Raw genomic sequence first — 25792 nt, forward strand, 5'->3', positions numbered from 1 at the left:
CTGACGTTTGCGGGTATATGTTGACGGCATCAGAAGTGTCCATATCGGACTGCCTCCTTTCTCGTACGTTTGCTGCGTAAACACAAATAGTAGGGGTGAAAGTGACCAGTGTTAAAGGAGGTAGTCCGATATGGACACTTCTGATGCCGTCAACATCTACCCGCAAACGTCAGTCTCGTGAACAAGACATTCGTAGATAATGTCGAAATATCGAGCTACACCAAATAAAAATAAATGGTAAATATCCCGTTTTAAATTCTGTCAGTATCATTATATAATTGGTTAGTAGTTTCAGTTGACTAATTTCGTGACGTAGTTACTTGGAAATAGTCCAGACATCCCGCGGAGTTCACCTGAAAAATTGAGTTTAAATTATATACATCTAAATAAAGGAGGGTATGGTCCATATGTTAAACGACGGTTTCGGGTTCAAACCCAGACGAGCACCGTTGATTTTTCATGTGCATATTTTTTGTTTAAAATGTATCTCTTGTTCGGTGAAGGAGAATCGTGAGGATCGAGAAACTTACATTTGTCTAATTTCAATGAAATCCTGGTGGAAATCCGAAGCCGGGGGGCGACAGCAGTTTATTTTAGTTGCTAAATGGATCAGTGTATGATCAGGGCAACTGTGTTTACGCACACACTGGCTTACTCACCCTTCCAACCGATACATAACAATACTAATTACTACTGCTTGGTGGTCGAATATCTGATGAGTGGTTGGTACCTACCACCTAGTAAAATGTATATTGATTTGAGTCTTGATGGTATTTTTTTTATGATATCGGTTGGCGGACGAGCAAATGGGCCTCCTGATGGTAAGTGGTCACCACCGCCCATAGACAATGGTGTTGTATCAATTCTCCACCAACCATATGAACTAAGATATTATCTCGTGTTTGTTAATACACGTTACGACATTAACAGCCTGTAAATTTCCCACTCCTGGGCTAAGGCCTCCTCTCCCTTTGAGAAGGTTTGGAGTATATTCTTCCACGCTGCTTCAATGCGGGTTGGTGGAATACACATGTGGCTGAATTTCGTTGAAATTAGACACATGCAGGTCTCATCGCCGAGCACGAGATGAATTATAAACACGAATTAAGCACATGAAAATTCAGCGGTACCTGCCTGGGCTTGAACCCGAAATCATCGGTTAAGATGCACGCGTTCTAACCGCTGGGCCATCTCGGCTCTTATTAATACTCAACTTTTAAGCATAACAATACAGAACATTTATTTGTACAATCAATAAAGCATCAACCCCCCCCCCCAGCTGTAAACTTAATCGATGTCGTTAAATAAGTATCAGTAACTACTTAAAATAATTTATACTACAATTTTTGTATGAAAAATAACAATAAAACAACGTAATTGCGGCACAGGAACTGTCACCTTGCCACCACGCGGGATCCTGCGAGCGATCAGTGACTGCGATAATGTCGTCCTTCTCGAAGCTAAGTTCATCAGCGTTCTGTGCCGCATACGAATACAGAGCTATGACCTGCAAATGTAAAATACAATTTTAATGATCAAGTACATACGGCTAATTGTTACTTAAAAAAATTATCCGTCGTGGGATATCCATTTGGAACCGAACGGCTTTCGTCTTTTGAAGTGACAACTTATGGGAGGGGGGACCGCTTCGTTACGTAACGCGTTACGCCAGTCTGTCGAGCCTCCCTTTCAGGCAATATTGATACTAATAATGTACACACACATAATTCTTGTGTACATATTCTTTATTTATTTATGTCTGTTATTTAAATACAAAATATAAGCAGAAAACTAATTCGTTCCAAAGGACGTCCCCCGATACGTTTTTTTACCGTTTTCATTTCTGGACGCCAATTAGCTAAATACCTTATCAATGACAGTTTCCGTCGGCACCGTGTCCATCTTGGACATAACCGGGGTCGTTCTTCCGGAAGTTCTGCCAGAGGACTGTAGTACCTGAAACATTAAATAAAAATAAACTAAAGTAACTAACTAAAACGAACTTCTTGGTGGTAGCGCTTTGAGCAAGCCCGTCTGGGTAGGTACCACCCACTCATCAGATATTCTACCGCCAAACAGCGGTACTCAGTATTGTTGTGTTCCGGTTTGAAGGGTGAGTGAGCTTGTAACTACAGGCACAAGGGAGGTAACATCTTGGTTCCCAAGGTTGGTGGCGCATTGGTGATGTAAGGAATGGTTAATATTTCTTAGAACACCATTGTCTATGGGCGGTGGTGACCACTTACCATCAGGTGGCCCATTTGCTCGTCCGCCTACCGATATCATAAAAAAAAAATACCATCAAGACTCAAATCAATATACATTTTACTAGGTGGTAGGTACCAACCACTCATCAGATATTAGACCACCAAGCAGTAGTAATTAGTATTGTTGTGTATCGGTTGGAAGGGTGAGTAAGCCAGTGTGTGCGTAAACACAGTTGCCCTCTAATCCCCCACTTTCATAAGCCGATGGGACGGAAAATCCGACCACCCCGAGGCGCGGGAGTGTGACTTCCAGCTTCCAGGTTACTGAGCTGTTACTGAGCCAAACACTTCATCGGCCCGACTGAGGTTTGAACCCAGGATCTAAGGATCTGCGTCCTAAAATCAACTAGAACAACTTTGTCAAGGAATTATTTCTTATTTCGTACATACCTTGACGTAGCTGGCTGGGAACCAACCGCTCTGCCTGTTGCGGCCCTTCGCCTGCAGTTCCCCCTCCCACCAGCCGCTGTCCGCTTTCTTACGCACAATGAGCAGCTGGCCTTTCATCAGGGACAGTTGTTCGGAGCTGAAATTATTAATATTTATACTTAACATTATAAAGATGAGCCTTGTTAGCGCCTGACATAAATATCATACAAACCTTTCTCCCCTACCACCTACTGTATACGCATGCGACCACATATTACCGTTCCAGACGGTACGCACACATGAATCAAGCTATACACATCAAAAAGCTCGTTTTTTTTTCGCCATGTCATTATACAGACGCATTTAAATTCCGAACCTATACGCACGACCAATAAAGAGCTGTTAAGATCATATGCAATACAAACGAATTAATCTTATACAATACAATTCCTTTTTTAAATATTTTAAATTGGTAGGCAGACTGTCAAAAGGGCCACCCAATCTGTGAGCAGTGGTGACTATTTACCATAGTAAATGGTCACCACTGCTCACAGATTGCTACTATTCTTCAAACATTAACCAACCCTATCCAACTTCCTCAACTAAAATGTCATATCACCTGTTGCACTAGCACACTCACCTTTCAAACCAGCAAAACCTAGTCCTGTCTCAATTCACCCTACGTCACCTAGTCCAGTATCATCTCACTCTATCTCACCTAGTGCAGTATCATCTCACTCTATCTCACCTAGTGCAGTATCATCTCACTCTATCTCACCTAGTGCAGTATCATCTCACTCTATCTCACCTAGTGCAGTATCATCTCACTCTATCTCACCTAGTGCAGTATCATCTCACTCTATCTCACCTAGTGCAGTATCATCTCACTCTATCTCACCTAGTGCAGTATCATCTCACTCTATCTCACCTAGTCCAGTATCATCTCACTCTATCTCACCTAGTGCAGTATCATCTCACTCTATCTCACCTAGTGCAGTATCATCTCACTCTATCTCACCTAGTGCAGTATCATCTCGCTCTATCCCACCTAGTCCAATCTGATCTTATTCTAACCCATATAGACCAGTCATTCCCGTGGCCACGCTGTACGCCGCTGGCCCTCACCTGGTGGCGGTGTAGTTGGCGAGCGCCTGCGCCACCTCGTGCTTGCGGCGCGCCGTGGCGGAGTCCCGGCCGGAGTCCCGCCGGGCGGCCGACGGCGGCCGGGCCGTCTCCGTGATGGAGGCCACCTCCGACGATATCGGTGTCGACGACTTCTGCTCCTGGAGATCACAAGGACGGACTCCGTATGTTAGTGAGCAAAATATTGGACAAGTTACATATTAAGATATACGTTTTCAAGGATTTTTTATCGATATCGATAGTGCGTCTTTAGTGTACACGTCACTACTGCAAAACTGTCCCATTTTTTATTAAGAGGGTTTAGATCATATACCACCATGCTCTTTCGATGCGGATTGGTAGAAACACCAATAATAACTATAATATATTCCATTAAATAACTATTGTTTGTGTCTAACATACGACATTTTGAAAGCAGTTGCTTCTGAGTTTTACTTGAGTATAACAACAGTTACAAATGAGTTTTCAAACGCACCTCAACAACTTGTATCGGCTCGGGCTGTTGCGGCGGTGGCGCGACCTCCTGGGGCTCCGCTGGCGGCTCGCGAGCCTCCGGTATACTGGACATCGGCTCGGAGCTCGTCGTCGTGTCTTTGGTGACGTAGTTCGATGGGAATATACCGGTCCTGTTAACGAGGTATTTGTTTTTTAGGTGGTAGGGCTTCGTGGAAGACGAAGTGTTGTGTTCCGGTTTGAAGGGTGAGTGAGCCAGTGTAACTACAGGCACAAGGGACTTGACATCTTAGTTCCCAAGGTTTATGCATTGGCGATGCAAGGAATGGTTAATATATCTTACAGCGTCATTGTCTATGGGCGGTTATGACCGCTTACCATCAGGTCGTCCAATTGCTCGACCACCTACCGATATCATAAAAAATAATATTATCACTAGATGTCTGGCCTTCTTTGCAGACATAATTATATTTCATACGAAATTCATACATCCAACAAAAAAAAAAAAAACAATCCTCAAACTTAAAACGCAATAAGCCTTGAATACCATATAGGTCATTATTTATGGATTTTTGAATCCAAGGAGTCCAAGGAGCTGTCGTCGGAACTTTGGAAGTTAATAGTGTATATAAGCAGTTAAGTGGAATAGTATATATCAGTGTATGTTTGGGGAGGGGGGGGGGGGGTCTCACCGCGGGCCGATCCTGCCGGTCCACCAGTCACCGTCGCGGCGCACGACCTCGATGCGCTCGCCCGCCTCGAACACCAGGTCGCCGGGCTCTGACGAGTTGTACGGGTACGCCGCGATGTAGAAGTCGCCGCCCTCTGATGGCGGAAACGGGGACTCCGTATTAGTTGAACACGATCCGATTATAAATATACTAATATTCGAACTTACAGTGGAGTGAACCGGCAAAAATCGTCACGAAAGAAAACGCATAGGAAAACCCCCCCACATCGCTCCAGACTACCCATCCCTCTATTTCTCTTCCTCTGTCTCTTGTGGTTTTCTAATAAATAGACATTTGTCAAGTATATGTAATCATGACATTTTGACGGAAGTACTCACCGACAGGCGGCATGGCTCCACCCAAGTCGTTGGTGATTTCCGCTTCCGGTACTTCAGCGATACCTGAGGAAACATTACACTGATGAATTCTCTAATTGTGCATTTTAAATGGAAATTGGAATTATTATTTTCATACAACTCTTGGATTGAAGAGCAAAGACAAAATTAAAAATACCTTTTTTTAAACATTTTTTTTTTGTCGTTTAGGATATTTGAATCGCTCTGTTCATTGACGAAAACCGCATTAAAATGCGTTGCGTAGTTTTAAAGATCCGAGCGTACGGACCGAGAAGCGTCTTTGTTTTACTATGTAGAGATGTGGATTCTAACAAGACAAACCTACAAGAGATTAACAGTAACTGTACCGAATAGAGCCTGTAAACATCCCACTGCCGGGCTAAGGCCTCCTCTCCCTTCGAGGAGAAGGATTGGAGCATACACATGTGGCAGAATTTCGTTGAAATTAGACACATGCAGGTTTCCTCACGTTGTTTTCCTTTACCGAGCACGAGATGAATTATAAACACAAATTAAGCACATGAAAATTCAGTGGTGCCTGCCTGGGTTTGAACCCGAAATCATCGGTTAAGATGCACGCGTTCTAACCGCTGGGCCATCTCGGCTCCAAAACAAAACCATAGTGAATATCACAGACTAATCAAGCTCTCGACCAATGATATCGCGTCGATTTGCCGTCAAATATTGTTTATTTACATTTTTTCCAGTTATACAAAATAGATCAATAAACAAGTTTGACCTTGAATTGCCGCGACGTCATTGGCCGAGATCTAAGCAATCCGTGTCATTATGGGTTTGTGACTAAATGGCGTTTTCAAAGACGAATTTGATATCGAAACTATGGAAGAAAAATTAAATTGGAAATATCTAGTTAAGTGTAATATTGTCGTATTATAAATAAAGATATATTAATCATAAACTATTAGTAGGGCATGAAATACGTAAATCTAAGGTTTGTTTCTTCCCCTACTTCCATTGGAATAGGCTACAGACAATGACACGCCTTGTTTATTTAAACTGAGAGCCGAGATTGCCCAGTGGTTAGAACGCGTGCATCTTAACCGATGATTTCGGGTTCAAACCCAGGCAGGCACCACTGAACTTTCATGTGCTTAATTTGTGTTTACAATTCATCTCGTGCTCGGCGGTTAAGGAAAACATCGTGAGGAAACCTGCATGTGTCTAATTTCAACGAAATTCTGCCATATGTGTATTCCGCCAACCCGCATTGGAGCAGCGTGGTGGAATATGCTCCAAACCTTCTCCTCAAAGGGAGAGGAGGCCTTTAGCCCAGCAGTGGGAAATTTACAGGCTGCTAATGCTAAAAAATGTTTATTTAAACTGAACATCATAAACTCACCTTCGAGTTGCGTCTTCATCTCCAGCGGTTCAATCGTCTCCGCATACATTTGAACGGCATTTATATCCTCGACGTACGATTCAGGAAACCAACCGGATTGACCTGAAAACGACGAATAATACTCAGTCCGACTAGGCTTCTTGAAGTTGGAATTTCATAGGACAGTTTTAAACGTAAATCTACCGGTTGGGTAGGTTACACCGACAAGAAACTCAGTAGTTACAGTTAAATTTAAATTGATAAGACATATTATTCGATACAAGATTATATTGATGACAAAAAAGCGTGGAGTTAACGCTCATTGACTTCCAGGCGGGAGACACGACATACTTATATAATTGTATTTAACTAACACGACTGTATTTTTAGATGTCGAAAAAGAGTAACTACTGAGTTTCTTGCCGGTTCTTCTCGGTACAATCTACATTCCGAACCGGTGGTAGCTTTACTTTAAATAGTTTGTTAAATGACGTTTCAAAAGTGCTCGTAAAAGCCTACTTGAATAGAGTATATTTTGATTTCGAGTCTAACGCCTCTTACCTCTGGCCATGCCCCACCTCCAGCCCGGCTCGGCGTCACCCCTCGGAGCCGTCGCCACGCTAACCTAACGAAAACAAAGACAAATATCAGTTTTTATTTTACTTATTTAACACAAACTGCTGCAAATTGAAGGACAATCTAATCAATATTAACTATTCCTCAAAACGACAGTACGACAAAACGTTATGTCCCTTGTGCCTGTAGTTACACTGGCTCACTCAGACGGTCTTACCTAACCCCATACTCGAAATTACATGTTAAACTAGCCGCTGCACGCGGCTTTGGTCGCTTGGAAGTTTAATATATTTAAAGATTAACTTAAAATGTTACGTTAATTAAAGATTACTTTGTATATGTATGTAATCTACACATACACCCACCTACACACACACACACACACACACAAACGCACACACACACACACATACACACACACACACAAACGCACACACACACACACATACACACAAACGCACACACACACACACACACACACACACACACACACACGAACACACAAGTAAAATTTATTTTGATATAATGTTAGTTTACCTACTGATTGTGAGTTTTAGTATATAGTAAGATATTGTTTATTCTTTTTAAGAACATGGACAGAATTGTATGTTATGGAAGAGCGGGCCCTTCTGTCACGAGTATTATATTATACTCACTAGAGGGTCCCAACCTTTATTTGCTATGTACAACTTGATAAAGAATAAACTATTTTTCATTTTTCATTTTTTTATAAAACTTTGGTGTGTATTTCACTCCTTAGGGGTAGAATAACCAGAAACGCTAAAAATACGTATCTGATACTGATTTTTAATCAATAACCCAAAAATAATTTCATGAATCTAACTTAAAAAACGACGGACTTCCATACAAACTTACAACCCCTATTTCACACCCTTAGGGTCAAATCTTCAAACTTCCTTTTATTAGTGGGCGTGTACTAAATAAAACGACCCTACTCACCAAATTTCGTGGCCCTAACTTTAATATTTTACGCTCGGCGATGATGAATCAGTCAGTCAGTCAGTCAGTCAGTCAGTCAGTCAGTCAGTCAGTCAGTCAGTCAGTCAGTCAGTCAGTCAGTCAGTCAGTCAGTCAGTCAGTCAGTCAGTCAGTCAGTCAGTCAGTCAGTCAGTCAGTCAGTCAGTCAGTCAGTCAGTCAGTCAGTCAGTCAGTCAGTCAGTCAGTCAGTCAGTCAGTCAGTCAGTCAGTCAGTCAGTCAGTCAGTCAGTCAGTCAGTCAGTCAGTCAGTCAGTCAGTCAGTCAGTCAGTCAGTCAGTCAGTCAGTCAGTCAGTCAGTCAGTCAGTCAGTCAGTCAGTCAGTCAGTCAGTCAGTCAGTCAGTCAGTCAGTCAGTCAGTCAGTCAGTCAGTCAGTCAGTCAGTCAGTCAGTCAGTCAGTCAGTCAGTCAGTCAGTCAGTCAGTCAGTCAGTCAGTCAGTCAGTCAGTCAGTCAGTCAGTCAGTCAGTCAGTCAGTCAGTCAGTCAGTCAGTCAGTCAGTCAGTCAGTCAGTCAGTCAGTCAGTCAGTCAGTCAGTCAGTCAGTCAGTCAGTCAGTCAGTCAGTCAGTCAGTCAGTCAGTCAGTCAGTCAGTCAGTCAGTCAGTCAGTCAGTCAGTCAGTCAGTCAGTCAGTCAGTCAGTCAGTCAGTCAGTCAGTCAGTCAGTCAGTCAGTCAGTCAGTCAGTCAGTCAGTCAGTCAGTCAGTCAGTCAGTCAGTCAGTCAGTCAGTCAGTCAGTCAGTCAGTCAGTCAGTCAGTCAGTCAGTCAGTCAGTCAGTCAGTCCGGACATGTTATTTTAAAAGTATAGATTGTAAAAGAAATTTTTTTGGAATGTGATACTACAGGCACAGATATATTATTTTAAGTGGCAACACTGAACAGACAAACTTATCAAACTGCCATCTTATTCGGTATTTGGTGACACAAACCAAATCTCCAGGCTGCAGGCTGAGCTCGTCCGCCGTTCGTGCGTTGAACTCGTACACGCAACGCCACTTCGGTGCAGCCGTAGTGGTAGGTGGTACCACTTCAACGGCTGAAAGTTAAAGTTCATGTTAAGTTTATCAACGATTTAGTCCACGTTAGATTGAAACACTCATTGATGGTGTGAATCGCACCAAAATATGTTCACCTTTAATTTTCTTAATCGAAATTATTATTATCTGTGGCTTAATCTTGAGAAAACGGTTGCTTAAACGCTACAGTTTTGTATAGATACGGCACATATGATATGATTAATTTGTATTTATAATTCATAAAAAGGAGTCCTTATTTGGAGTTCAAGCTTGCGTCAAAACAAAATTTTATCAAAATCGGTTCAGTGCAACATTCAAACAGAGTTACTTTCGCATCTACAATACGTAGTTCACTAGGAAAGTTTTGAGATTCAATAACTAAACTTTATCTTTTTTCAAAATAATTTCCATCGGCTGCAAAGTCTACAAAAATCTTCTTCCACGTTTCTTCAGAGACTTCCTCGACATGCCAAATGTCATGCTCGAATTAACTGCTCATCATCGGAATACCGGTGACCTTACAATTTCTCCTTGATCATTGGGAAGAGACCAAAGTGTCGTAGGTAGGGTGCTCTAGTAGAATTAATTCATATTGACTAAGAAAACTAATACAGTATAGATTCATACTCTGCGGTGAACTGTACGTGTCAAATTTGTATTGGAAAAGCGCGGCGGAATAGTCTCCAAAACTTCATAAAAGATGAGATGATGCCTTAGCCCGACAATGGGACATTTCCAAGCTGTTGGTTTAAGTTAAATCTGCTCACCGTTAGTGGTGGGTGCGTCCCCCCAAGCGCCTTCAGCGGGCGTCGGCTCACCCCAAGCTTCGTTTGAAGTACCCCAGTCAGCGTCTGGAATCATTTTAACAATATTATTAATATCTAGAACATTAACTCTCTGCGACGTAATATCAATTACTTATAAACTATTTCAATAACAGCAGTAACGATAGAAAAACAAGTTTGACCTTGAAATTATCAACTATTTCGAGTCGGTTTCCTGTATCGTATATGTGTCGTGTATATAAGTCGAGATGGCCCAGCGGTTAGAACGCGTGCATCTTAACCGATGATTTCGGGTTCAAACCCAGGCAGGCACCACTGAATTTTCATGTGCTTAATTCGTGTTTATAATTCATCTCGTGCTCGGCGGTGAAGGAAAATATCGTGAGGAAACCTGCATGTGTCCAATTTCAACGAAATTCTGCCACATGTGTATTCCACCAACCCGCATTGGAACAGCGTGGTGGAATATGCTCCATACCTTCTCCTCAAAGGGAGAGGAGGCCTTAGCCCAGCAGTGGGAAATTTACAGGCTGTTTATGTATGTTATGTATGTTTATGTACGTAGAATATATCACAAAGAAGCGTGGAGTTAATACTTGTTACACTCAAGCGAAGTCGGGGCGGATCGCTAGTTATAAATAAATATATATTTAGTATTAGTTGCCCGCGGCTCTGTTCGCGTGTTTGAATATATTTACATATTAAGTTCAAGTATTACGTTAATTTACGACCTCTTCGTACACCGCATTTTGTATTCCACCCCTTAGGGTAGAATATCTAAAAAACGCTTAAATACGTATCTACTAATTTTTATTAGTATACCAAAAATAAAATATGTTTTTAACTTAAAAAATCACGGACGATCATACAAACTTTCAACCCTTATTCCATCCCCTTAGGGGTAGAATTTCCAAAATTCCTTCCCTAGTGGGTGTCTTCTTAATAAAACGATCCTACTCACTAAATGTCATGGTCCTAACTTTAATGGTTAAAGCTCGGCGAAGATGAATCAGTCCAAGTCCGGTCGGCCTATTCTTATTTTTTCTTATAGAGGGGGGGGGGGGGGGAGGGGGCGAAAACAAGCGAAAATAGTCTTACGTAATAAACGAATGGCCCCTTGTAGTGCATACTATAACTAAATTATCAAATCGCAAGGAATATCTGAGTCTAAGGTTTGTGTAACATCTAAGGTGGCACTCACCGGTCCCCCAGGCGGCGTCGGCGGGCGCGGTGTTCCGGTTCTGAACGTACTCGTCGCGCTTCTGCTCGTACAGCTTCCACACAGTCTCGCACTTCTCGCTTAGCTGGCTGACCGTCGCGGAGAGCTCCGACAGCTGGGACTGGTTGCTTTCCAGGTCCGTTTTCTTGCTTTCGACGATCGCCTTGGCTGCGTCCACCTGCGAATGGCATCGACATAAAAAAATACATTTTGCAGTCAAAAAAAAAAAAAATCCATCTGAACATTAAAAAAAATCAAAATATAGACTTTTGCAAGCACTTTTGAAACTTCATTTTGCAGTGAAGCTACCACCGGTTCGGAATACAGATTCTACCGAGAGGAACCGGCAAGAGACTCAGTAGTTACTCTTTTCCAATATTTAAAATACAGCGTCACATAGCCAATAGTATCATCGGTAGCTGTCGGTTTATACTGTGCTCTCATTGACCAGCCATTGCGTCATCACTTGCCACCGACCAATGGCAATTCAGATTAAAATTAGTAACTTCACTTCGATCACCGTTTCCCAAACTCGAGGAAAGTCAATCGAAGCTGTTTCCTAGTCGAGGCAGGCAGGCTACATACCTTATCCCGCAGCTGTTTGAGGGTGACCTCCATCATATTGAGTTTTCCATCGTCATTTCCACCATCGGACGCCTTCGTCTGTGAAAAACATACAAATATGTCAATTTTCGAAAAGTATTCCGTTTGCTGGTAAGTCGTGAGTAACTATTACGAATCGAGTTCCGAGTTCTCATCCCCACCAAAGAGCTCGACGTTGGTGAACTCATTTATTTATTTACTGGCTCTTGCCCGCGACTTTGCTAGCGTGGAAGTTGAGTAAATTAACTAAAAAATTTAAGTTAATTTAAGGCCTCTCTGTATGTGGCATACGTATAACATATTGGTGTGTATTTTACCCCTTAGGGTAGAATACCCAGAAACGCTTAAATACGTATCAACTCATTTTTCATTAGTAGCCCAAAAACTAAAGTTACATGTTTCTACTACTAACTAAACTAAAACTAAGACACTAAACTAAAAAAAAAATTACGAACTTCCACACAAATTTTCAACCCCTATTTCACCCTCTTAGTGGTTGAATAAAAGTATTAAATAAAACGACCCTCCTCACTAAATCTCATGGTCCTAACTTTGATAGTTTACGCTCGACGTTTATGAATCAGTCAGTCAGGACACGTTACAAACACAAATGGTACGTACAACACACACTATTCCTAAAATAACAGGAAATAGCCAAATAAACAACATTTGACAGCAAATTGACGCCATTTCATTGGTCGTTTCATTGGTCGAGAGCTCGATTAATCTATGATATTCACTATGGATTTGCGAAAACGTGGCGTTTTGAACGTCGACGAAACTGTTATCGGAATTTTGGAAGTGAAATTAAAGTGGATATAAGTAGTTAAGTGTAACAGTGTCGTATTATAAATAAAGATATATTAATCGTAAACTCTTAGCAGTGCACAATATAGCCGAGTTATTAGCGAATCGCATGAAATACGTTAATCAAAGGTTTGTTTATCTTTTTTCCTACTTCCATTGGATTGATAAAAGTTAACGAAATTTAAAAATATCTCATAAAACATAATAATAACATAATCAGCCTGTAAATTTCCCACTGCTGGGCTAAGACCTCATCTCCCGTTGAGGATAAGGTATGGAGCATATTCCACCACGCTGCTCCAATGCGGGTTGGTGGAATACACATGTGGCAGAATTTCGTTGAAATTAGACACATGCAGGTTTCCTCACGATGTTTTCCTTCACCGCCGAGCACGAGATGAATTATAAACACAAATTAAGCACATGAAAACTCAGTGGTGCCTGCCTGGGTATGAACCCGAAATCATCGGTTAAGATGCACGCGTTCAAACCACTGGGCCATCTCGGCTCAAAAATATCTCGCATCCGGTTAATCGCACAGACTTACTTCTCAACGTAAACTTTAATAGTGTCAAATATCGTACAACTCCGTGCGCGTCTTTTTCGGTAAAAAATGGGTACAAAGATATTGCTCGACGTATTAATAAGGGAAATGATGTGAAAAGTTCATTGAACTCACCTTGCTGTCGAGTTCGGCCTTTTCTTTATTCAATGATATTTGCTTGGCGTTGAGTTCCTTCACCTTCGCCTTGAGCTGCTGCATCTCAGCCATACTGGCGTCTCTATCGGACCTGGAATTTGACAAATTTAAAATATTATATATACTCAACAATGTAACAAAACAAGATAATTGTTCTGCAAACGGTACACTTTATTGGCTACAGGAAGATACATTTTTAACAACGACACGACAGACAGCTAACAAATCTTATTTTCAAACTATTCACAGGCAAACGTATACACGTATACAGCCGAGAACTATTTTATAAACGTAAAATTTAATTCAATAATATTGACTTTGGATACAAATCGACCTTGAATATAATATTTCTTGAACATTAACTATTAAATTCTAAAAGTGATCTTTCGGTAAAAAGTAAAGTTAATATCTAAAGATGTTCATCCATCGGGTCTGCAAACTTTGTTCAACTGTTTAAATTTTAGTGAGCCAGTGTAACTACAGGCACAAGAGAGGTAACATCTGAGTGCCCAGGGTGGCGCATTGGTGATGCGTAGAGTGATTATTATTTCGAAACCTATGACAGGTTTTTGTTTTGATTCCATTTCATTGTAAACGTCAAGCAAGTCACTCGTCTACGTTCGGCGCCAAAATTATGAAATATTTAAAAATGAACTTTCTAATATGAAATAGTGTACATTAGTTCGGTTAGAGTTGGAGTTTATCGATAACACTTTAATGTAGCACCGCACTATAACCGACCGGTAACTTTTTTCCTATCCCTAAAATGTTAAACCGTAACAATTTAGTAAATTGCAATCAAGAATCCTCTTTGATTTTCAGCACATCTACCGCTGGAGCTCTTCGAAATGAGACCATAACCGATCTTCAACGTGCAGCCATCGTCCAATAATCGCTGGGACAAAAATCGGCTTACCCTATTAATAAATGTTCACTGACCTCATCGAATCAATGGTGCACTTGGCGGCCGCCACCGCCGTCCTCGTGTCCCGTATGTCCTTCGCCAAGTTGCCGGCTCGGAGGTTCACCGAGTTCAGTTCCGCGCTGATCGCTTGCGACCGAGCCTTCAGTGATAGCACTTTGCTCTGCTCCTCCGTTCTCAGAGTTTCTAGCTCCCTCGTTCTAGATATCGAGAACATTTTGACGTGAAAATTTAGTTTAGGCGGTGATGAGTTCAAGAGTGCCGTCTTTATCTAATCAATAATGGCAGAAAGAGAAAAAAATATAATATATATGTAACGGGACGCGGTTACTTTGGTTGTTGATTTGGATAATCAATGGATCGAGTGGTTGGCAATAATGTTTGATGGCTGATTTCCTTTCAAGAGCGGGTCACCCCGAATGGAGTTGTAAGTGTCATGGCGACGCGAGCCGTTACGTTTTGACAGGCGACTCGAATGCGATGGCTGCTCGCGAACCCATTCGATCTTAATCGAGTTGAATCATTGTAATCCTTTGATATTTGTGGTGTGCGATTATTGAATCAAGTAATACAGTGATCAGACGATATTGAATACGTTTTATTTCGTGAGTATCTCCATTGCACGTCATAGTCTTCCAAATGTCGGATCGATCCCGGAACCCAACCGTTCGGCATCCTGCTCCTCTATATATATTCCTTACAAGATCAAGTAGAGCATATTTGCTGTCTACCTGCAGTGACTGTATTATTGGTCTAGTGGCTATATAAGTCTATAGATTCTGAGGTCCTGGGTTCAAACCCCAAGTCAGGCCGATAAATATTTAAGTATATTTCTACGTATATTTTAACTTTTATCGAATAACATAATTTATTTTTCACGAAACATCCCCAACGTAAATAGCCGCTTGTAAAGTGTTACCTATTTGATTTTATTTACGTCAGTCTTTGTTCAACTTTAACAGTTGTGTAATCAGTCAAATCAAATCAAAATATACTCTATTCGAGTAGGCTTTTACAAGCAATTTTGAAACGTCATTTAACAAACTATTTAAAGTAAAGCCACCACCGGTTCGGAACGTAGATTCTACCGAGAAGACCCGGCAGGAAACTCAGTAGTGACTCTTTTTCGACATCTAAAAATACAGTCATGTTAGTTAAATACAATTATATATGTATGTTGTGTCTCCTGCCTGGAAGTAAACGAGCGTTAACTCCACGCTTTATCAGTGGAATCTTATCTGATCTATGTAATATATTATATTATACCACAAGCGTCATCTCATTGTTCGTTTCCCTAAAATAAAAACAAGAACAAAATACCTAACATGAAACTCTATCGATAGAACACTGTTCCGGATCCAGAATCTTCTAGAATATTTATAAAAACATTTTGCCCACCGTTTCTTTTCCCACTCCAGCTGACACTGCCGTTCCATTTCCTTCCTGGCCGCTTCGCGTTTTTCCTTAAAAATAAATTTAAATTAAAAACCACCCAACTGAAAATAATGTCTAAAAATTGTGTTTCATTGAGATCGGTCTGATGAGCTCAAACATCTGCCTCTGCTGTTAGTTTGTGAGGAGTTGGCGATCTGGTTCTACGTTACAATGGTAATATCAATGAAGTATACTAAATTTTTAGTCGATCAGTACAATTTTCTCAGATCCCTTTAACAACTAGAAAGTATCTAGACACTGAGTAGAACTTCTTAACCGATGACTGCGGGTTCAAACCCAGGCAGGCACCGCTGAATATTCATGTGCTTAATTTGTTTTTATAGTTCATCTCGTGCTCGGCGAAGGAAAACTTCTTGAGGAAACCTGTATTTCTCTAATTTCAATGAGTATCCACCACCCCGCATTGGGGTAGCGTGGTAGAAAACGCTGCAAACCTTCTCCTCAAAGAGAGAGGAGGCCTTAGGCCAGCAGTGGGAAATTTACAGACTGTTATGGTATACAAAAAAAAAAAAAATTTGGTCCACTTCAATAGAAATTTATTTAACAAAGAATTATTTTTTGCGACCTAATTAGTTGGATGACCGAAGACCCTCAGATAGTAAATAATCACCCAGAGATATGTACTTTAAGAAATATTAACAATTTCTTCCGGCACCAATATTGCTGCAGTTACACTGGCACACACACCATTCAAACTACAACACAATAATACTAAGTATTGTTTTTAACCAGTACAATATCTGATGAGTGGGTGGTATCCACCAAGATGAACCCTACCACCGAGTAAAACAATAATAACTTTTGAAAGTTTAAAGAGACCGATTACATATTGACTTCTATTGATAAAAATAACTTCAAATGTAAAGGTATGATATTATGAAACATACCTGTTCTTCTTTCTGCTTCCGAAGCATTTCCTCCTGTTCCCTCTTCTGCGCTTCCAGACGCAACTTCTCTTTCTTCTCGGCTTCTTCTCTCTCTTTGCGTTCCCTCTCCGCCTTAATAAATAATCATGTATGTATTTTATTTTATAATTAACAATTTGAAGGGACTATTTTTTGTTTATAGTCAGACAGACGAACAAAGTTACTTATATATGGCGTTGGTGACCACTAGGCTTAGTGCCATATGCCAGTTGCCAGTCTGCTTACATATTCGAAATAAAAAAAAATAAAAAATAATACAATATATAAATAGAACAAAAAATTATTACCTCAGCCTCCTGGAAGTGCATGAAAAATTAATAAGACATTTCATATAAATATGGCAACATGGCGGAAAAAGTTCGCCATATTCAAAATTCACTAAGATTTGTACATAATTATCAATTCAAAATGGCGTTTATTTGTATGAGTTTCTCGTATATTTTAAATATGGCATTAATTACCTTCTCTTTCATTTGTATATCGGCGAGCTGCGACCGCCTCCTCTCCAACTCCGCCTGCCCTCTGGCTAAGTTCTCCTTCCTTCTCTCCTCGTAGGACTTCACGCTGCTTAAGCTGGACACTGAATCACGCCTGGAATTTTATTTTACGCTATTATTAAACGGCATGAGACGTGAGCACTAGACCTGCGCAGTAGTACATTTTTAGGTCTCTTTGGAGGAATGAAGGAGACGGGGGCGCCGAGGCATCGTAGTTGAGTGTAACAGTGTCGTATTATAAATAAAGATATATTAATCATAAACTCTTAGCAGTGCACAATATAGCCGAGTTATTAGCGAATCGCATGAAATACGTAAATCTAAGGTTTGTTTATCTTTATTCCTACTTCGAAGGGAATAGTTAGGTTAGTTTTTGCCATATTTACCTAAAAGTAGGGGGAATTAAGTCTGGCGGTAGCTTGGCAGGTGGTTGCTCGCCCTGTGTGGCGCGTTCGCACAAGTACATCGCGAGCACGAACTCTTCACACCCTGTAAATTACCGAATAAAATTAACATCATAAAGTTATTACTAAGTTAAATGAGCCGAGTTAACCAAGTAGTTAGAATACTTAAATGATGTATATCTAACTAGTTTATATGTTTCGGAGGAGCAGGATGTCGAACGGTTGTCCTGTTACTCGACTGCATAGAGTCAGTAACTCTTTTGTGGGGCAATGTATACGCTTCTACAACATGATCCCAGAAAGCGTTCAAAATGCTTCTGTTGCCAAATTTGAAAAAATTGTTAAGGAATGCTTGTGTTCTAAAGGTTACTATACAATTAGTGAGTTTATGTTTGATAGCACACCTTGGGAATGAAACGATCGCCTCCTGGCTGTTTCTATTCATATACAATTGTATCTAATTGATTTGACAAAAAAAAAAAGACCCGCTGAGTTTCTTTCGCCGGTTCTTCTCAGGTCAGGGTGTTCCTTTTTCCGAACCGGTGGTAGTGTTTAATTTGACCATCAATAAGTAAGTGTAATGCTTCTATGTTGAATAAAGGAATTTGAGTTTGAGTTTGAGTTGGGTTCGGGGATCGATTTGGAAGACTATGACGTGCAATGCAGATACTCACGAAATAAAACGTATTCAATATCGTCTGATCACTGTATTAATTGATTCAATAATCGCACACCACAAACATCAAAGGATTACAATGATTCAACTCGATTAAGATCGAATGGGTTCGCGAGCAGCCATCGCATTCGAGTCGCCTGTCAAAACGTAACGGCTCGCGTCGCCATGACACTTACAACTCCATTCGGGGTGACCCGCTCTTGAAAGTAAATCAGCCATCAAACATTATTGCCAACCACTCGATTCATTGATTATCCAAATCAACAACCAAAGTAACCGCGTCCCGTTATATATATATTATTAATCTTCCTATTTTACCCCCTCCAATGTTGGAAAAGAGTTTACTGAGTTTCTTGCCGGTTCTTCTCGGTATAGTCTACATCCCTAACCAGGGTTCGACGGTTCCAAAATGACGATTCAAAAGTAATTTACTTATCAAACTAATCAAGAAATTAGTTTTATGTATAATACTAATTGTTATGTATGAAAAAGTAGCTAAGTCCTTCTTTGGAGTTCAAGCTTGGGTTCAGTGGTTTGGCAGTGGAAGACCAACTGACAGAGTTACCTACATTTAAACTTTGATATTTATAATTTAAAATAATATTATAACACCAAGTTACCGACCGACTGTATTTTTAGGTGTCGAAAAAGAGTAACTACTGAGTTTCTTGCCGGTTCTTCTCGGTTGAATCTACATTCCGAACCGTTGGTAGCTTCACTTAATATAGTTTGTTAAATGACGTTTCAAAAATGCTTATAAAAGCCTACTTGAATAAAGTATATTATTTTGATTTGATTTGTGATAAAATATTATTCTAAGGCTTCCCTCAACTGAATCAAATTAAATTAAACCTCAACGTGAAAATACGTTCTACCAATATTGAGAGACAATTTTTAACTGCTTTTTGGGAGAGATTCGCGTTTAACTTTACCTATTCATAAATTCAAATCGTTTGTTAGAAAAACATAAAAAAATCAGGCATATCATTCAATTGTACCCAATGTTCTTCTTTAAAGTTAAAGTTTGCTTCATACAAAGTTTCATCAAATTCGGTTCAGGGGATTGGCCGTGAAAGAGTCACAGACAGATAGACAGACAGACACGAGTTACTTTCGCAGTTCGTAATATTATAGATATAATATAGAACTTACCCAATTTTCCATCCGAGTCCAAGTCTGCGAGGGCCCATATCTGAGCTAATGTCTGCTGAGGAAGTCTGGATTGTAGCATGATGGACCGTGCTTGGGCTCCGGACACCGAACCGGTTTTGGCACGATCAGTTGCGTTGAACAATTGAGTATATCTGAAAATATAAAAATCTTCTAATAAAAATCAATGCTCCAGAGCTGATCTCAAGCCTCCCCTCTCTTTTGGAGTTCAGGTTTGGAGTTTATTCGACGAACTATGTTTGGCTTCATTACCGAGCATGAGATGATTTATAAACACATGAAAATTCATTGGTGCCTCCCTGGGTTTTAACACATCATCGGTTAAGATAACCACTGGACCGTCTCTGATTCGTGATTAATCACTGTGTGGGATTTTGCTTTTATATACATATTTAGATTTAAGTTCATTGTTCAAGAGAGTCTTACTTGAGTTTCTGAGGCTGTGGTATACTCCACTCGGCAGCTGGTGGGGGCGTCACAACTCCCATCGGGACCTCAGTGGGACTGGTGGCCAGTGATCCTGAAATAAATGTATTCTTTGTATTATAACTCTGTAAAGACAAGATTGTTCAAGGTCATACTAAGATATATTAATATTTAAAACTAAATAAGAGTTTGTTAAATGAACAACTTCACTGTGTGGTTCGTCTGGGTAGGTACCACCCACATCATGTATACCGCCAAGAAGTAATCAGTGTTATTATTCGTGCTCTCCGAGGCAAGGGAGTGTCAACAACTGAATTACTCCGGGCCTTTGAGAATTTTTTCACTGGACAAAAATCGGCTAGACCTTCGAATAGACCAAGGCAGTCGATAATTCTTAATAATGAGTACCTGGTTTCGAGAACGAATCACTTTTGACGGCCGTGATCGGCGTCGATGTGATCGGTTGGCCGGACATCGAACCCGCTACACTTGTCACTGCTGGCATCGGCGGGCTACTCATAGAAGCGACTGTCGTACCAGTTGGTATTTGGGGTTGGGAGCTGGGCACTAATGGCGTTGGCCCAACGAGTGGTGGATTTTGACTCAAACCAACCAATGGTTGAGTTTGATTCAATGGTTGATTTGACATATTCATGATTGGCGGTTGAGTTGACATATTCATGATTGGCGGTTGAGTTGGCATTGTATTTATCAACGATTGATTAGACATCAACGATTGAGACATCAAAGGTTGGCTCGAATTCAGTTGAGGTTGAGAAGTGTTGATTAATTGGTTCATTGGTTGAGTTGAATTAGTCAAAGGCGCTCCTGGTACTAATGGCTGAATACCTCCAATCAAAGGTTGAGTTGAACCAATTAACGGCTGAGTTGGAGCTACTAGTGGTTGAGTTGCACCAACTAGGGGCTGAGTTGCGCCCATAAGAGGTTGAGTGTTACCTATCAATGGTTGAGTATTAACTAAAGGTTGAGTTGAAACCAGCGGTTGATTTATCAATGATTGGTTATTAGACATCAATGGCTGAGTTGGCATGGGTGGTTTAACACCAGATATAAGATCAGGTACCACTGTAGGCTTCGATGGGATCGGTGGTTGGTTAAAGTCACCCAGTAGAGATTGATTAGACTGTGGTGGTAAGCCACTTATTAGTGGTTGGGAGAGGTTTGGCATTGGTGGAATTGGGGGTTTTGGTGGGGGGAATTGTTGTTTTGAACCTGTAAAAAATAATAAGGGTTATATTAGTAAAATATGTAACCACTCCACATGCAGACTAAACGACTATGCAGTGCTTATTTTGAAAATACATATATACATACATTTAGTCTATTCCAGGACATATAGTTAAATAAACAACATTTGACAGCAAATTGACGCGACATCATTGGTCGAGAGCTTGATTGATCCACGATATTTACTATGGATTTTTATGTCGACGAAACTGTTATCGGAATTTTGGAAGTGAAATTATAGTGAATATTAGTGATTAAATGTAATATTGTTGTATTATAAATAAAGATATATTAATCAAGAACTGTTTTTAGTGTACAATACAGCAGAGGTACTAGCAATACGCATGAAATATGTAAATCCGAGGTTTGTTTATCTTTACTCGACCTGCCATTGGAATGAACTATATAAGCACAAATTTAGTAAAAACACAAGAACTTCTGTATTGGATTTAATTTTACTGCAGTAATGTCAATAATGCTGTCTTATTCTATCACGTGTCAATTCTACAATGACTGAAAGAGATAAAAAATGTTTGTTAGTAAGATCTGATCATAATTACCAGTGGGACTTAATGATGCAAGCAATGATTGCGGCAACGTCTTCGGTATTTCGATTCCATGTAACTTTAAATTTATTATCTGTAATAAATATTGCGTTAATTAATTAATTATTTATCTTATTTTTTTATTATTTAATTTATAACATCCACGGGCTCACAGTTGCCCGTGCCTTGATCTAGAGATTTATTTCATGGTCTGGAACGTGAACTCCTGAACTCAAACTCTAAATTAATAATGAAAGTGTCGCTGGACCAACTCTTTAGCTACTGGCTATCTTGTAAATTAAATAAGAACTAACTAACCTTGCAAGCAATTGAGAATTCCTTTAAATCCAATTTTCCATCAGCATTTGTGTCGGCAAGTGACCATATTTGACCGAGAACAGGAGGAGGTAGTTGAGACTGGAATTGATCAGTAAGATTTTGTGATGAACGACAATCCTACTAAAATTATAAACGTGAATGATCGGATAGATGTATGTCTGGGAAGGTACGACCCACTCATTAGATATTCTACCACCAAACAGCAGTATAATAGGACGCACAAGATAAATAACACCTTAGCTCATAATAACATCTTAGCCAAATAAAGTAAAATAAGGCAATATTTGATTGTACTGTTATATAAGAACAAAGGAAATAAAACTCAATCCTAGTCTCCCTTAAATGCAATTTATATAATACTGACTCAGTATGTTTTAATTGTAATCTGGGACAGTTCGACATGTAATCGTATGGAATTACTGTTCTATTTGGAATATAAATTATAACTCCGTCATAGATTTACATTTGAGTTAGTATCGTTAAATGTTCTAAAAGATTGTAACTGTCTACTTAAATAAAGAATATATATGTTTATGTATTTATATATCTACACTAAGTTAATACACTGAGGGCTGCTAGTAAGGATCTCATGTCTTTATACTAATATTATAAATATGAAAGTAACTCTGTTATGATTACAAAATTTAGCAAGAATTTTCTGTAAGCGAATTCTATTTTATTTTATGATTAAGCCTCGCAATCGTTAGGGTCGTAGATTTAGGTAAAAGTGCTTTAGGGTTCAAGGTTCATAACTAAATTCAAATTTGGTTCATGGTTTAGCCTTGAAAGAAAAACGGAGAATTATTTTCGCATTTACAAGATTAGTATATATTACTTTATGATTTGAATTTTTTTTTTAACAATGGTATAGGTAACTGGTACAATTTACATACTTGCAACATAAACCTCTTGGCCTGTTCTCCCGTTAAGGTACCATTGATGGGTCCAAGGTTACGGAAGTGCTCCGCAAACTTTGCATGCTCATGGGTTTGGATAACCCATGGATCAGCCATGGTTCTGTAAATAATAACATGATTATATAAAATTTTATCGTTTTAAGTGGGTTTCTGGGAAGCTTCGATTGGACCCAGTAGGTGGCGCTGCGCTCAGGAAGTTATTAAACTTCTTATTGCACCCGGACGAAATCGTGATGCGTAGCTAGTGCTATATAAAATTTTATTTTAATATTTTAAACTTACAGTCCCTTAAACAATCATACCGTATAGGAAATGAAGATAATTATGTTTATTTGTGGATTTACGTTATCTTTAGAAAGTTTTGATGTTCATTTTTAAGAAATGAAATAATTTATTAAATAAAAGATAGAAACTTAAAGATAGTTTACGATATAATACTCACATAATATTCGAGACCTTATTTAAACAAGTTACCAACGCCCCTTCACAATATAAAATGTAGTTACTACTTACCAGTTAGAAATACTTCTACTCGACTGTATTGATCGAAATCAACTGTCAAAATTATGGTTCAGAAATTGTTGAACGTAAACATAGTTATTAAAGGATATTTAATTTACTTACAAATACTATTATAATTTACCTAATTAATTCGTATTTCGTATTTAAATAATGTAAAGATAAAATATATTAAAACGGTTGAAAATGATTTTTGCTCAACTTTGTCAGTTGTTAGAATTATATGTACTATTTACTGAAAATATAGATATAGACGTGTATTATTACAGTAATTATTTATATTTTAAAACCTTAAAATGTGTTAAATGATATTTATATAAATTTTAGAACGAATGTTATGTTAGAATTAATTCTGACAATCATACAATGACAATAAACATATGAATTCGTTTTCCGTCATTATATTTTTATAAACATCGCATTGATTGTTAATATTTCCACATAACCTTGTTTTAATAAAATAAAAATGACAAAAACCGCCGATAACGTGAACCCTAACGTTTACGAGAAGGGTTCAGAAAGGGAAATCACGTCAACGGAACTTGATGAAGACGTCTCGGATGATATTGATGAACGTGAAATTTTCGACCTTATACGTAATATCAATGATCCCGAACACCCATTGACTCTTGAAGAACTACGTGTGGTGGAACAACAGAATGTATTCATAGATAATAAACAAAATTTAGTTCGAATTTACTTCACACCAACGATACCTCATTGTAGCATGGCTACTCTCATTGGTAACATATATTTATATTTATTTGTACTAGCGATCCGCCACAGCTTCGCACGGGTGCAATTAATAAATAAAATACTATAATATAAATATAATTTACACCATACAGCAAGCAGGAATATTGTAGCTTTTTTTGTTAATGAAGTCATTATTTCTTACCATCTACATACAAATATTATATTAGAGAAGTTTATAGTTCGCTATCAGATGGTACAAAGCCATTTTCGGAGAGGATATAATGTTAATGCTGCTTCTACGGAGATGAGATGTGAGGTGTTATAAATCTTGTGACTACTTCAAAGTTGGTTCTGTTAATTATTATATTGCATGTCCATGATTTCGGGTTCAAACTCAGGCAGGCACCACTGAATTTTCATGTGTTTATAATTCATCTCATGCTCAGTGGTGAAGGAAAACATTAACAACAATGCAATTCTGGCACATGTGTATTGCACCAACCCGCTTTGGAGCAGCGTGGTGGAATATGCTCCGAACCTTCTCCTCGAAGGGAGGAGGCCTTAGCCCTACAGTGGGAAATTTACAGGCTGTTAATGTTTGTAATGTTGTGGGTGGTATAATAATGTAGGTGTACATAGATGGACTTACATAAAGTCCTATCATCAAATAAAATTTTAATTGTATAAATCTGCAATTGTATTTTATTTATCAATTTCCAGGTCTGTCAATCCGAGTGCAGTTATTACGAGCCCTGCCGAGCCGATTCAAAGTAACAGTGGAAATTTCCGAAGGTACTCATATGTCGGAGCATGCTGTGAACAAGCAGTTAGCAGACAAGGAGAGGATTGCCGCTGCTTTGGAGAATAATAACTTAGTCCAGATTATAAACCAATGTATTTCGAGTTCTTGATAATATATTATTCTGTAAATAGTATTAGAATTTGATACAGTTTGTATCACAGATATATAAGTAAAGTATATAAATAAAAATAAAAATATTCTTTATTCAAGTAGGCAGACAGTTTGCAGAAATGTAAAGCTAACACCGATTTGAAAAGTAGATTATACCGAGAACTATCGGCAAGAAACTCAGTAGATATACTTTTGCACCATTTTAATTAAAAAAAAAAAAGTTTTATTACGATAATATGAGTTCTTAGTCTTGTTTAGTTACTATTAATAATAGTCGGCATGAATCGTGAGTTCGGCCGAATAACAGTAGCCGAGTGACAAGTGAGTGTCCAATAGACGACAAGCACAGACTGACGGACCAATCACGTGCCTCGGCGTCCCCAGCTCCTTCGCTCCTCCAAACTAGGGGCACTCTCTGGTCAGCGCTCGACCGGTGCACATCAGCGTTACAGAACTATCGATAGTTGACCTAGAAAATCGACAGTATTGACACGTGACAATACTATAGACTCGATAGTCTATCGATGGTGGACTATCGATATGCAACACTAGTGCACATGTTGAATCGTTACGACGCTGCATAAAGTTGATTAGAAAGTGTTTTATTTATTATTTTACACAAAATGTGTCGGACACCTAGTCGATATACATACATATATGTAGATCTAAGGTTTGTTTATTTCCTTCGGTTCGAAAAGACTATAGATGTGTCAATTATTTTCAAAGATTAATTAAGAAATAACTAAAATACTTTGGGGGGTATTCTCTGTGTAATATTTT

At 39.3% G+C, this 25792-nt stretch overlaps 2 protein-coding genes across 2 annotated transcripts; one reads left to right on the plus strand and one right to left on the minus strand.

Annotated features, from left to right (window-relative positions):
- Window positions 1-259: 259 nt before the first annotated feature.
- On the minus strand, window positions 260-23434 carry LOC113391406 (intersectin-2-like). The gene is made up of 27 exons (XM_064220079.1): window positions 23327-23434; window positions 22861-22984; window positions 21947-22045; window positions 21644-21722; window positions 20244-21068; window positions 19836-19929; window positions 19392-19543; window positions 17546-17648; window positions 17124-17253; window positions 16624-16734; window positions 15680-15744; window positions 14299-14481; window positions 13339-13450; window positions 11835-11912; window positions 11232-11427; window positions 10013-10096; window positions 9159-9265; window positions 7220-7283; window positions 6680-6781; window positions 5302-5364; window positions 4925-5057; window positions 4255-4405; window positions 3762-3919; window positions 2658-2793; window positions 1867-1956; window positions 1399-1507; window positions 260-353 (listed from the first exon to the last, which is right to left on the minus strand). Exons 2-27 carry the CDS (start codon window positions 22978-22980, stop codon window positions 292-294), a joined length of 3606 nt encoding a protein of 1201 aa, XP_064076149.1. The 5' UTR covers window positions 22981-22984; window positions 23327-23434; the 3' UTR covers window positions 260-291.
- Window positions 23435-23782: 348 nt separating this feature from the next.
- LOC113391397 (MIP18 family protein galla-2) lies at window positions 23783-25713 on the plus strand. Its single transcript, XM_026627357.2, has 2 exons — window positions 23783-24146; window positions 24820-25713. The coding sequence occupies exons 1-2, from the start codon at window positions 23870-23872 to the stop codon at window positions 25008-25010; spliced, it is 468 nt and encodes a 155-aa protein (XP_026483142.1). The 5' UTR covers window positions 23783-23869; the 3' UTR covers window positions 25011-25713.
- Window positions 25714-25792: the final 79 nt, after the last annotated feature.

Source organism: Vanessa tameamea, chromosome 31, assembly GCF_037043105.1.
Source record: "Vanessa tameamea isolate UH-Manoa-2023 chromosome 31, ilVanTame1 primary haplotype, whole genome shotgun sequence".
Taxonomy (NCBI): domain Eukaryota; kingdom Metazoa; phylum Arthropoda; class Insecta; order Lepidoptera; family Nymphalidae; genus Vanessa; species Vanessa tameamea.

What these genes read in the sequence shown, in the direction of transcription:
- LOC113391406 (XM_064220079.1), bottom strand. Translation starts at nt 22,980, where the DNA reads ATGGCTGATCCATGGGTTATCCAAACCCATGAGCATGCAAAGTTTGCG. An exon ending in AGGCCGAACTCGACAGCAAG is followed by an intron (nt 11,913 to 13,338) that starts GTGAGTTCAATG and finishes TGTTTTTCACAG; the next exon opens with ACGAAGGCGTCCGATGGTGG. An exon ending in GAGGTGGGGCATGGCCAGAG is followed by an intron (nt 6,782 to 7,219) that starts GTAAGAGGCGTT and finishes CGTCGTTTTCAG; the next exon opens with GTCAATCCGGTTGGTTTCCT.
- LOC113391397 (XM_026627357.2), top strand. Translation starts at nt 23,870, where the DNA reads ATGACAAAAACCGCCGATAACGTGAACCCTAACGTTTACGAGAAGGGT. An exon ending in TAGCATGGCTACTCTCATTG is followed by an intron (nt 24,147 to 24,819) that starts GTAACATATATT and finishes ATCAATTTCCAG; the next exon opens with GTCTGTCAATCCGAGTGCAG.